Source organism: Plecotus auritus, assembly GCF_963455305.1.
Source record: "Plecotus auritus genome assembly, chromosome: 14".
Classification (NCBI taxonomy): domain Eukaryota; kingdom Metazoa; phylum Chordata; class Mammalia; order Chiroptera; family Vespertilionidae; genus Plecotus; species Plecotus auritus.
The window spans coordinates 7,145,976-7,158,331 of NC_137780.1; the positions used below are offsets into that span (position 1 = coordinate 7,145,976).

At 62.1% G+C, this 12,356-nt stretch overlaps 1 protein-coding gene across 3 annotated transcripts in view; it reads right to left on the reverse strand.

Annotated features, from left to right (window-relative positions):
* CAPN2 (calpain 2) overlaps window positions 1-12,356 on the reverse strand; it is a 42,699-nt gene that overhangs the window by 11,776 nt on the left and 18,567 nt on the right. For 2 of the 3 annotated variants that reach the window (XR_013959632.1, XM_080651252.1), the window contains exons 5-13: window positions 11,457-11,625; window positions 10,634-10,717; window positions 9,189-9,274; window positions 7,708-7,782; window positions 6,743-6,903; window positions 4,678-4,856; window positions 2,344-2,555; window positions 1,250-1,286; window positions 486-551 (exon numbers count right to left, since the gene is read on the reverse strand). Coding sequence is in view for 2 of the 3 variants with exons in the window: in XM_080651252.1 (XP_080507378.1) it covers window positions 486-551; window positions 1,250-1,286; window positions 2,344-2,555; window positions 4,678-4,856; window positions 6,743-6,903; window positions 7,708-7,782; window positions 9,189-9,274; window positions 10,634-10,717; window positions 11,457-11,625 (1,069 nt within the window). In the remaining variant the exon portion in view is untranslated. Of the gene's footprint in view, window positions 1-485; window positions 552-1,249; window positions 1,287-2,343; window positions 2,556-3,311; window positions 3,324-4,677; window positions 4,857-6,742; window positions 6,904-7,707; window positions 7,783-9,188; window positions 9,275-10,633; window positions 10,718-11,456; window positions 11,626-12,356 lie in introns of all 3 variants that reach the window. The other variant, XM_080651253.1, reaches the window with a different exon arrangement.

Here is a 12,356-nt window from a genome sequence, read left to right on the forward strand (position 1 = left end):
CGAGTTCCATGTCTCGGCTGGAGTGGGACAGAGAAGAAATAAGGGAGCCACAGGGCGAGCCAGGCAGGGGGAGCAGAGGCAGAGCTGAGGGCCCGCGGCGGGCAGCGGTCTCGGAGCTGTGTCGGGGGATGTGGGCAGGAACCTGAGTTCCATTTGCAATTCCTCCCGGCTTCGGTCCAGTCTGTTTCCTCTCCTCTTTATGGACTTATTAAAAAAAATATTTTTATTGATTTCAGAGAAGGAACGGGGAGTGAGCGATAGAAACATCCATGATGAGAGAGAATCATGGACCGGCTGCCTCCTGCACGCCCCCACTGGGGATGGAGCCCACAACCCGGGCCTGTGCCCTGACCGGGAATCGAACTGGTCCACAGGTCGATGCTCAGCCAGGAGCCACACCAGCTGGACTTCCTCTCCCCTTGAACCTGAAGTCTCCTTGAGGACAAGTGTCAACCAGAGCAGCACAGAGATCTGGGGACACCTACCTCCCCGGCCAACTGGGCGAACAGCCTCCTGAACCCGTCGTCAATGTCGTCCTCGCTGACATGGATCTGGAAGGGGAGACACGGAAATGAGGGACCGGGGGTCCCATGAGGTCACGGGCAGGCGCCTGCCCCCCTCCCCACCACAGTCCCCTCCTCGACCTCACTCCCGGGCCCGGACTGGGAGGTTTTGGGGGTTGAGATAAAGGACGGTGTAAAAACTTCTTTTTTTTTTTCCAGGGAAAACCCATCAGCAGGAGTAGAAACTACGTGGGGAGGAGAGAGACGCTAATGTCTGGCAGAGGTGGCTTCTCGGACATTCGACCAAGTGGCCTTTTGTGATCAACTCTAACGGGATTGGGACGAGAGGGCCGGCCGGCCGGTTCCGGGAGGACTGGACGCTGGCTGGTGAGCAGAGCCCACGGGCCCTTTGAAACGGCGCTGACTCCGAGGTGTTTTCCTCCCTCGACTTTGCACTTGGAAGGACGGAGCCTTGTCTGTGCGTCTGTCCCAGCCCTTCGGAACCTGTCACTGAATCACTTTCATTTTACAGAGAAAGCGAGGCCCAGGGCGGGAGGTGGCGAGAACCTCGCGCTGATCGTCAGCACAGCACCGGGGCATCCTGCACAGCCCCCCACGCGCACGTGGGCTCACTCGCCCCAGCGGGTGGGGGGGTGGCACTGAAGGAGGCCTCGGTTTCCAGCTGTGACCCCCCCCGAACCCTGGGGTTCCTTTCTGCCCCTCCGCTCCCGGGGGGGCCCACGTACCTCTTCAAAGTCACCCTCGATCTCGTCGTCGACGACCCTGGAAAGAGAAGGAAGCTGCGTGTTACTGGGAGGGGCGTGGGGCGGAGGCCGCGCTGCAGAAATCACAGCTGGCAGGGGGACGGGAAGCCCAGCGAGGGGCGGGCGGGCGGAGTGCTCGCTTCCCTGCGTCCTCGCCTGTCCCCTGCGTGGCGGGGATGCCCCGAGGAAGAGCGATGGCCGAACCTCTGGGAGGGTGAGAACTCTGGGCTGTGGTCATTAGAGAGCACCGCGCCCCCCAACTCAGAGCCGGTGCTAGGACAGCTCGCTCCCCGGCCTTGGGAACCGCTTTTTTATTCCATTCAAACACCCTTGGCCCCGTGGATCTTCTACGCTGAGACCGCCCCCCCCCCCCCGCCCCCCCGGCAGACGCCGCTGCCTGCTGGCTCCCGGGCTGCAGCGGGTAGGCTGCGCGGAGCCCGTGGGTGACCCTACTTGGAGCGCGGCCGTGGTCAGTGTATCCAGGCACCGTCCTGCTCCGGGGTGAGGGCACTTCCGCTCAGGGGGATCTTCCTCGGGCCCCTGGATCTTAAACTAGGCCCCCGAGAGTCCTAACCGAAGTTCTGACGCCGCGAAGAAGAGAGGCTAAGGGACCTCTGGGTGCTGGCGAACATCCCGGGGCCAGGAAGTCAGACACCTTTGGAGGGGGAGGGGTGTCCCATGGTGTGGGGGAGGGGGGCGTTCACCCTGGACAGCAGGAGAGTTGAGGGGGTCGAGGCTCCCCAGGTTTCTCCCCATGATGGGACCACGTCAGCAGCTAGTCTGACATAGGCCATTCAACTGAAAATAACGACGTGATGATTCTGCGAAATCGGATTCTGCAATTTGCTCCATAACCACCCGTGTCTAACCAGACGTCCTCCGAGTGGCTGTTTCCCCTGCTCCCCTGAGTTTAACACTGCAGTTCTTCAATGCAGCAACCCCACACGGCCCCCTCGAGGCAGGCGGGTGTCGCAGAAGAAGACCCTGGCGCTCAGAGAGGCAGGAGCCCTGCCTGGGACAGGCCGGCGCGGGCCGGAAGGAAGGGGTGGCGGCGAGCCAGCAGGCGGGGGACCTACTGGTAGTCGGCTTTCTTCTCGGAGAAGACCCGCAGGCAGAAGTCCCCGTCCTTGTTGGGCTCGAAGGTGGACGGCACCACGACGTACTCGCCCGGCGGCAGCTTGAAGCGGTTGAGCACCTCGCGCAGGTTGATGTAGGTGTCCGACCGCTCCCTCGCCCGGGTCGTCAGGAAGAACTTCTTGCTCAGGTGGATGCTGGTCTGTCCGGCCAACTGATGAATAAACGGAGACAAGTGGGAGCGGAGGGCGGGACGGGCCGCACCTCCACGTCGCGCCTCGTGGAAGGGAAACAGCAGACTTTCTGCCAACGTGACCGACAAAGGCCCGCTGAGGCCTCGAGGCACATGCTCCGGGGCCTCCATGCCCCTAAATGACTCTCGGGGACGTTAAGCGTCCAGGTGGCAGGAAGCTGGGTTTCCGGTCCAGGTCTACATCGTCTTCCCTTCAGGCTCATTTTTAAAATATATGTTTATTGATTTCAGAGAGGAAGAGAGAGGGAGAGATAGAGACATCCATGATGAGAGAGAATCATTGATCAGCAGCCTCCTGCACGCCCCCCACTGGGGATGGAGCCCGCAACCGGGGCATGTGCTCTGACCAAGAATTGAACCGTGACCTGGTTCATAGGTCAGCACCCAACCACTGAACCACACTGGCCAGGCCTTCAGGCTCGTTTTAAGGACACACAGGCCTCTGGAAGAGCCTCCTGTGGCCCCAGGACCAGAGATCGTCCGCCCAGAACTCAACCACGCCTGGCCTCTCTGGCCTGGGGAAGCCAGCCTGAGGTTCCCCACGCTGAGCTCACACCAGCAGGACTGGGGGTCTGAGCCACCTCGCCAGGGTCCTTGAGGGGCCGGGGACCAGCCCTGCCACGCGTCACAAGACCCCGAGCCGACAGTCTCAGCCGTTTACTTGTTGGCGAACCTGAGCCCCAGGGCTGGGGGCGGACACATGCATGCCAGACGTACCTCCTCTGGAACCTGCAAAGAGAGAAGCGCACGCTTAATTCCGACGCCCGGATGTGCACGGGGGGACAGCCGCCTTGGCTATCCCTTTCCTCTGTAGCTTCAGCCCCAGTAACTGCATCGGCACACCACACTCAAACCATCCCACACTTAAACCTCACGCCCAGCAATCACGCCGATAAGCCAGGAGCACCATTCCCGTTTTGTGGAGCATAAGACGGAGGCACGGAGCTTTGCAGTAACTTGTCTAAGTAACTTGTCTAAGACTGGCCACAGCGAAGCCACACCCGCCTCCCACCAGGGAGTGCAGGGTCTGGGCAGGAGGAAGCCAGCGAGCAGCCCGGCTGGCGGGTGCATTCCCGGCTAGGGGCCTGGCAGCCTCAGCTCGAGGTGTCTGTTGGCCACATCCAGTCCGTATTTCCTTGGCCAGGTCATTGCCCCTTTCTGGCCTCAGCTTTCTTATCTCTAAAATGGGACCAAAGGACCACCCAGGTTCGTCCAAGGGCTTTCCCCTTGGCGGAGGGCCGGAGCCGTGATTTATAGTACCTGCCCATTTCCCTGGTGTAAATACCCCTCCCACCATGGCTGTTCGCGGGCTGCTGAGGCGGGCTCCCTAGATGTAGGGCTGGGAGAGATGGGGAGATGGGCGCGTGTGGCCTCCGGGAGCCACCCCAGCACACCACTGGGTCCCACCCCTCACACCCATGTGCACCCACTTCAGCTGCCCCCTCTCCTCTGCCCCCTCCCTTCCTCCCTCTGTAGCCAGAGGCTGAGAGAAGCTGGTCTGCGCTGCAGAAAGGAGGGGGGAGGGGTGGCCAGGGCCCAGCGTGTGGGGCCAGTCAGGGTCTCCGCCCGCCCCGCCCAGAGAGGAGAGGTGGCAGTGCCGTGGCCCGGGGCTGCAGCTCAGCTGGGCTTTCCTCCTGTGCGGAAAGCAGGGCGGGCTTTGGGGCAGTGGGTGTGTCTGTGGGGACAGGCCCCAGGGGACCGCTTGCTCCCCATCCCACGGCTCTGCTGGCCCCGAGCAGCCGCACCCCGCCTGGGTTCCTCCCTCAGCATTTCCCCACCTGGCCCGGGATGCTGTTCTCAGCCTAGCGCCTCTGTTTTTAGAAACTGGGGGGACCCACCGGAGTGGCAGGCCAGGGGGACGTGAGGAGGGACAGGAGGGCATTTGAAAGGGCTCGGACCCTCGGGTGACACAGAGCAGCCGCGGGCACCTCGCCCTGGCTGTGCTCTTCCTGGGCCACGCCCCCTGCCTGGGGTCCCCTCTCCAGTTCTGCGTGGGCGGGTGGGGGCTGAGAGGAGAAAGGAGGAAGGAGGAAGGGGTGGGCGGGGAGCAAGGAGGCGAGAGGACCTGCTGTAGTCAGCGCACCCCACGCACCTCGTAGATGCCGAAGCCGATGGTGTGCATGTCCTCGCCCATCTTGCGCTGCCGCCGCCGGTGCTTCTGAATGAGCCCCACCAGGAAGGTGCAGCCGCCCTCGCCGTCCTCCTGGTCCTCGTCCTCCTCCTCCAGCTTGATGAGGTACTGCGGGTTCATCCAGAAGGTGTCTGTGCCAGAGGGTGGTCAGGTCAGGTCAGGTCAGGCCCGCAGCCCAGCCCTGAGCAGGTGCATGGGGGGCGGGGGGCCTCTGCCCTTGTCTCTGGGACGGAGGGTGGAGAGGCGGGGCCGGCGGCAGAGCCTGGGCGGAGGGGCCAGCACGGAGGTGGGACTGGTGGGCCCGGGCGATGGGGGGGGCTGTCTGAGTCCCTCGGGACCTAAGCTAGAAACTTCCCGGGGTTCCCTCTCGCTTGCCCAGCTGGCTTGTCCTGGAGGTCGGCTCTCTCACCTGGAACAGGGTGGTGAGAGCTGCGGCACCCCTTGGGGTCCCCCCTGCCGGCTCCGATTAGAGGTCGCGGGTGGGCCTGGCTGAGGAGACTCGGGGACTAGCTCCCGCTCCCCTTCGGGAACCCAGGCGCCAGGAACACCCCTGTTCTGTGTCCCCCTGCCCACCCCACCCCCCAGGTGTCTGCCCTCCCCACCTCCACACCCATTTCCAGGCGGGACCTGAGATTCATTCATGTTTAAGGACAGCCGAGCCGATGGCCGCCCCTCACCTAAGGGAGTAAAACTAACTGTGGACATGAAGGCGTCCCCAGGGCGGGCTCCGCAGGCCGCTGGTGGCCTGGGCTTGTAAATGAAGGGCTGTTGGAGCACAGCCATGTCCATGCATTTACGTGCGGCTGCCTCCCTCCGGGCTACGAGGTGGAGGGAGCAGTCACCACAGCGACTGCATGGCCCACAAAGCTACATGCATTTCCACCTGGGCCGTGAGAGCGTGTGGTCCCCGACCCAGTGGGCCCGGGGCCTGCCCGTGTCCCTGCAGCTGCCACCTGGGGCTGCACACCTGAGGGAAGGACTGGAAGCCAGAGCCAGAGGTGCCGGCCAGCTGGTCCCCGGCCGACTCCTTGCTCTGGGGCCCAGGTGAGCCACGTGGAGCCCAGGGTCCTCACTGGTAACAGACCGTCAGTACGGGACCAGGACCTGCCACCACAGTACTCAGAGCACTGATGCCACCGCCAGACGGCCGGGTTCAAATCCCAGCCAGCTGAGCAGCCTCGGGCAAGTCACGTGACCTCTCTGGCCTCCGTGCCCTCATCTTAGAGATGCAGGCGATCATGAGGCCCTGCCTCCAGACCTGGCCGTGAAGATGACGTGGAACAATGGGTATTCCCAGCGCCCGGCTGGGCGCCACGCGGGGCAGATGCCATCATGACTAGTCCTTTCTGAGGGGCCAGGGGAGAGAGGAGGCTGGGCCATCGAGGCAGGAGAGCCAGGAGGCCCGATGGAGGGCGGACCAGGTGAGAAGGCAGCCTCACCTCGTCTGAGCACGGCCCATCAGCATCTGCCGAGTGAACTGGGCGCTGGGGTTGCTGGGCAACAACTAGGGTCTGGGCATGCCCAGGGGATGAGTTTCCCAGCAGGGCTGGTGGATAAAGAGGCCCCCAGCCGGTGCTGCTCAGTGGTTAGGCATCGACCCATGCACCAAGAGGTCACTAGTTCCATTCCCGGTCAGGGCACATGCCCGGGTTGTGGGCTCCATCCCCAGTAAGGGGTGTGCAGGAGGCAGCCCACTGATGTTTCTCTCTCTCTCCTTCCCCCTTCCTCTCTCTCTAAATCAATAAAAACATTTTATGTTTAAAGAGGCCCACAGGCACGAAGTGGGATTGAGCACAGGGACTCCGGGGCGTGGTGAGAACATCACGGAAACAGCCAGGCGTGGGTCCAGCCTGGGCGGGAGGCAGGTGAGTGCAGAGGTGATGGGGCTGAGCAAACAGGGAAGGGTGTTGCCATGGAGACGCAAGGACAAGGAAGGCAGAGGGTCCCAGGGGTCGGAGCTGCCACCAGGGGCCAGCGGGCTGAGGTGTGCACGTGGGGTAGGGTGAGGGGGCCTTACTCGGGTAGTTCCGGCAGCCTCCCGCCGTGGAGCCCCGCCTCCAGGTCCCGTCCATCTTGGTGAGTTTCCACTTCTTGTAGCTGTCGGCCGTGAGCGTGTCGGGAGTCAGGTTGCAGATCTCCAGGCGTGAGTACTGCCTCAGGAAGTCGCTGAAGGACATCCTGGCAAAGGAGGGGCCCGGGCATCGGGGTTACAAGCGGGCACACCCATCATCCTGACCAGGGCCAGGCAGAGCAGCTAGGGGCGCCCCCACACTCGGAGAATGAAAGGAGACAGCATGCCGGCACGCGTTCGCTAAATGGCAAGTTGTCTGCAGGTGGAAGTGGCCAGAGTGGCAGACACACACGCGTGTATGTCTATTGAGCTACGGGACCAGTTTCTTTTCTTTCTTTTTTTGTTTTTTGTTAATCCTCACCCTAAAATACTTTTTCCCGTTGATATTTACAGAGAGTGGAAGGGAGGGGGAGAGACACAGAGAGAAATAGCGATGTGAGAGAGACACATCCATTGGTTGCCTCCCGCACACGCCCCGACTGGGGCCAGGGATGGAGCTTGCAACCCTGGTACGTGCCCATGACCAGAATCGAACCCTCGACCCTTCAGTCTGCGGCTGACGCTCTAACGACTGAACAAAACCAGCCAGGGTCAAGGGACCGGTTTCTGAAGGCGTTTTAGGAAGTGCCCTGAGTTCTCTTGGGATCTGAACATGACTGCAGGGGCCGCTCAGCTGCCCCCGGACACCTGCTCAGCTCTAAACCCCCTCCCCCCTGCCCCCAGGTGGAGAGGGACAAATTGAAGAGCTTTGAGAGCTTTGAAATCACCGGAAGGAAGGGCGTCTCTCTGTTCAGGGTCTTGTCATGATTTAAAACTACAAACCCTGGATCCCATGCCCCGATAATCTCACTGATTTTCTATAAAGATCGCAGGGCAGACCCCTCCTTCCCCGAAGCCTCTGCTCATCTCACCAGAATTCTCCGTCTTCATGCCGTCTGGTCAGCCTTTCCCTCACCTCGGGGTCCACGGTGCTCCAGTTCGGGCAGCTGGGAAACCAAGCCCCGGGAGACGCATTAGAAACTAATATTGGGCGACCGATGACTTCTCCCCAAGGCTCCCCCAAACTGAGGGCCAGGGACGGGCTGTCTGGCCCCCGAGGGCGCAGACCCCCGTAAGGGAGGGAGCTGACGCACAAGTGGCGGAGACGTGCGGGGAGCAAGGTGATTCATTGAAGGGAGAGGGAGAGAGAGAAACATCCATGATGAGACAGAGTCATTGATCAGCTGCCTCCTGCAGGCCCCCTACTGGGGATCGAGCCCACAACCCGGGCATGTGTCCTTGACCGAATCCAACCCTGACCTCCTGGTTCATAGGTCGACGCTCAGCCACGAGCCACACCAGCCGGGCACTGGCAGCAATGGCAAGGGGCCACTGAAAATCTGACGGCTGACCCCGAGGCCCCGGCTGGGGTCTCTGCCGTGGGAGCGGCCGGGGAGAAGGCGTTAGAACTGCAGGTGCTGGGTGGCGGAGGAGGGGGAAGGTCACACGAGGGGCTCACGGGAGGTTTTACCCCCGTCGCAGGTGTAACCCCACCAGGGAGCCCCGGAAATCACCGGAAGGAAGGGCTGCTCTCTGGTCTTAGGCACAGAGTTTACGTCCTTGGACCAGAACCAGTGCTGGGGGGAGAAAAGGGGTATTTCCCCCTGAAGGTCCAATAGCAGGAGAATCTGAGCGAGGAAGGGGCGACGCGTGGGAGGATGAAAGCCATGAGCACCAACAGGAGCCCTGGGCCTTCTAGAGGCACCGTGGCTGGAGGCGCTGGTTAAAGCGTCTTAGAGGGACCACCTGCCCCGTGCGCCCCACTCGGCGTGGCCCGTGCTCTGGGGGCTCATCCCCCTCCTTTCCCCAGAGCCTCCTAGAAGCATGCACCCGCCCAGGCCCAGCAGCACCCCCTCTTTCCCCAGAGCCTCCTAGCAGCATGCACCCGCCCAGCCCCAGCAGCACCCCCTCTTTCCCCAGAGCCTCCTAGAAGCATGCACCCGCCCAGCCCCAGCAGCACCCTCTTTTTCCCCAGAGCCTCCTAGCAGCATGCACCCGCCCAGGCCCAGCAGCACCCCCTCCTTTCCCCAGAGCCTCCTAGCAGCATGCACCCGCCCAGGCCCAGCGGCACCCCCTCTCTCCCCAGAGCCTCCTAGCAGCATGCACCCGCCCAGGCCCAGCGGCACCCCCTCTTTCCCCAGAGCCTCCTAGCAGCATGCACCCGCCCAGGCCCAGCGGCACCCCCTCTCTCCCCAGAGCCTCCTAGCAGCATGCACCCGCCCAGGCCCAGCGGCACCCCCTCTCTCCCCAGAGCCTCCTAGCAGCATGCACCCGCCCAGGCCCAGCGGCACCCCCTCTTTCCCCAGAGCCTCCTAGCAGCATGCACCCGCCCAGCCCCAGCGGCGCTCCTCACTTGTCATTCCACTTCCCAGTCCACTCCACCTCTCCCCAGGGGTTCCGGATGCGGATGAGTTTCTCCAGGCTTCCTCGGCTTTCCACCTGCAGCAGGGGCGGGAGGGGTTGAGTTCAGGCCGGGCCTGGGGGTTCTCGGGCCCAAAGCTGCCTCCTTGAGCCAAGGGGGTCGAGTCCATGTTATAAGGGGGCGGACGGGGGGGGGGGGTGAGATTCACAAAAAGGCGGGGCCCCTCTGCTGCCCAGCTGTGACGGCTCTCAGGACCCGGCGCTCCGAGAGCCAGGGGCACACATGCACTTATTCTGGACTCTGTGTGGACCTTGACCTCTGAACCTCAGTTTAAGGATGCATGTGTCACAGGAGCTCAGGGAAGGTGGTGATAAGCAATGGGCGCATGGCTGTTGATTGAATCCTGGCTTGCGGGGGGGGGGGCACTCTATAAAGGATATTTGGGGGAGACATAAAGATGGAGTATATAGGAGATGCTGTTGTTGAGTTAGTGTTTATTTTCTGGGGCCTGACAGAAGCACCGGGATTATGGCAGAGAACTGAAGTGTCGTGACATCTTCGAGTTACGTTCAAATGGCTCCGAAAAGAGGACCCACAACAGGGAGGCCAGCCAGACGGGGCAGGGCCTTAGCAATGGCTGAATCTCGGGAAATCGCCTTTGTGGTTGACTGTACTCTTCTTTCAACTTTTCTACAGACCCGAAATTTTCAAAATAAAAAGATATGCATCGGGGGCGGTGGGGAGAATAAAACAAAAATTCAAGGTAAAGAGAAAACCTCTGGGCATACGGGAAAGACCTGGGTCTAGTCTGGGTTTAACAGTGGAAGAATGTTTAATAACAATAACAACAGCAGCAGCAAGTACGCACTTAGAGACAGTGTTTCAGGCACAGTCTGAGCACCTGATGCATAGCAACGTGGCTGAATCACCATGACAACCTTACAATGGATATTATTCTCTAATCTAAAGATGGGGAAACGAAGGGGCAGAGTTTAAGTGACTCGCTCGGACCACACAGCTGGCAAGAGGCAGCGCCAGGTTGGCACACGGAGTGAAAGCCCTTGAGAGAGTGTAAAACACTAAACAGAGGAAAGTGTCCTTTCTTGTTAGCGGGCCCAGGAGAGTAAGGCGGTTCTCAAACCAAGTAAAATCCCAGCGCCGGGCTCGGAGCCTGCGGCCGGCAGGGGGCAGCAGAGGGCGGTAGGGGGCGGCACCGGGCAGCAGGGGGCAGCAGGGGGCAGCACCCGGGGACCGAGGTTCCGGAAGGGACCGGCCAGGACGCCCAGCGAGTCCTGTCTGGACCGCAGGAATGTGAGGCCTATTCAGAAAACAACCGCGGGCACTCGGGGGCCCCGCCCTGGGCAGTCACAGCCAAAAGGGTGCTTTGACCTTTGCGTTCGGGAGAGAACCCCCTGCAAATCCCCGCGGGGCGTTACCTCCTCGGCGCCGGTGACAGAGTACGCGTGCCCCTTCACCAGCTTCTGGTACGTGATGGCCTCCGAGTCCGCGATGCTGGTGATCTGGAAACGCCGAGGGGTCAGCCGGGCGGTCGCCCCCTGCCTGCCCCCATCCCTCCCCGCATCGTTCACTGGGACTCGGATGCGGGCCCCACTACTGCAGGGGCGTGGCCCTCGGGGGCGTGGCCTCGGGGACGGCCCAGAGCTGGGCTGCCCAGCACCTGAAGCCTCCGCTACCTCTCTCAGATGCGAGCAGAGCAAACCTGGGGGAGTGAGCACCTGCGCGGACGCCTGCATGGTGCGTTCACAAGTTTCTGCAGATTCGGGAGGGTGGGGGTAGGGCACACCATGGAGAGTGGTGCCGCCAGGCTAGTATGAGGCCAGGGTTCCTTCCTTGCCTTCGGGTTAGTGCCTTCAGCCATGAACCCCGGGGCAGTGAAGGGGAAGGCTGCTGGGCTCCAGGCACAGGCGGCGGGGGCGGGGTGGGGGGCGGTCCAGCAGAGGGCAGGGGCTCAAAGGGGACCTGTGGTCTGGGGTGGTGATTCACAGGAGGCTGAGAGCGCAAAGTGGGCTGGAGAGGGAAGGGCTGGAGGTACCATCACCCCTTCAGTTGTACCCCAGACAGCCTGGCTGTTGCCTAGCAACCCCTGGGTTCCAGGTGATGCTCGCTAAGGTGGACAGGGCTCGAGTTGCACATTGGGGCAGAGGGTCCCCTGGGGCACTGTTGGGGGCTCACTGCAGCCAGATCAGACCAGAGCGGGCGGGGGTGGGGTGTGGGGGGGTGGGGGGGGCAGGCACTTACATCGATGGAGCAGCCCAGCAGAGAGCCCTTCTGCAGAGCCTTCTGGATGATCCCGAACAGGTTGGACGGGGCCTTCTTCAACTCGAACCACTCGGCGATGCCCCCCGTGAAGTCCTCGAAGCCCTCGGTGGTGGCGCCCCCTGAGAGCGCTTCGTAGCACCCGTTGATCCTGCGGGAGGGGAAGAGGTGCTGCCGCCACCTGACTCCACGCCTCTCAATGCTTCCCCTTCTTGATGCAGCCTGGCTGTTGCCTAGCAACCCCTGGGCGCCTTCATTGGACGCTCCAGGGACCCTCTGCTCAGGTTCTCCTTGCCTGACTGTCTCCAACTCAGGGGGCCCACGAGGGCGAGTTACCGTCTCCACAGCTACCGTTTCCCTGGTACTTTGAAAGGTGTTTTGTGTGTTTTTTTTAAACCTCATAGAAGCTGAGAGTTGGAAGGCCCTGGTGATTATCTGGTCCCACCTCCCGTATTGATCTTGAGACAGGAGCGGGGAGGTCTGCCAGTTCGCTATTTGGCATTTGTAGCTTGGAAAAAGACAACAGTTCAATAATGAAGGCGCTTTCCCGGAGCACAGGCAGCGCATTGGGACTCTGGGCGTCCTGGGGCCTTGCTAACTCCACACTTTGAGCAGGTGACTTAGGAGTGGCTCTCGGGGCCAGCTTCTCGCCGCGGGGTATGTGGGTCCCGGCCCTCCTCCCTGGCAGGGGCAGTAAGAACAGACACCCCGGCGCCTGAGAGCCGGTCACTCTGATGGACTGAGCCCAGGCCACATGGCCAGGACAAGGCCATTCTGGGGGGGGGGGCTGATGTGTGTGTGTGGGGGGCTGATGTGGGCCTTCCCATTGGCAATGGGCAGTGTTGCACCCTGGACACCTGGGCTCTGGGCCTCGTGGGTGGG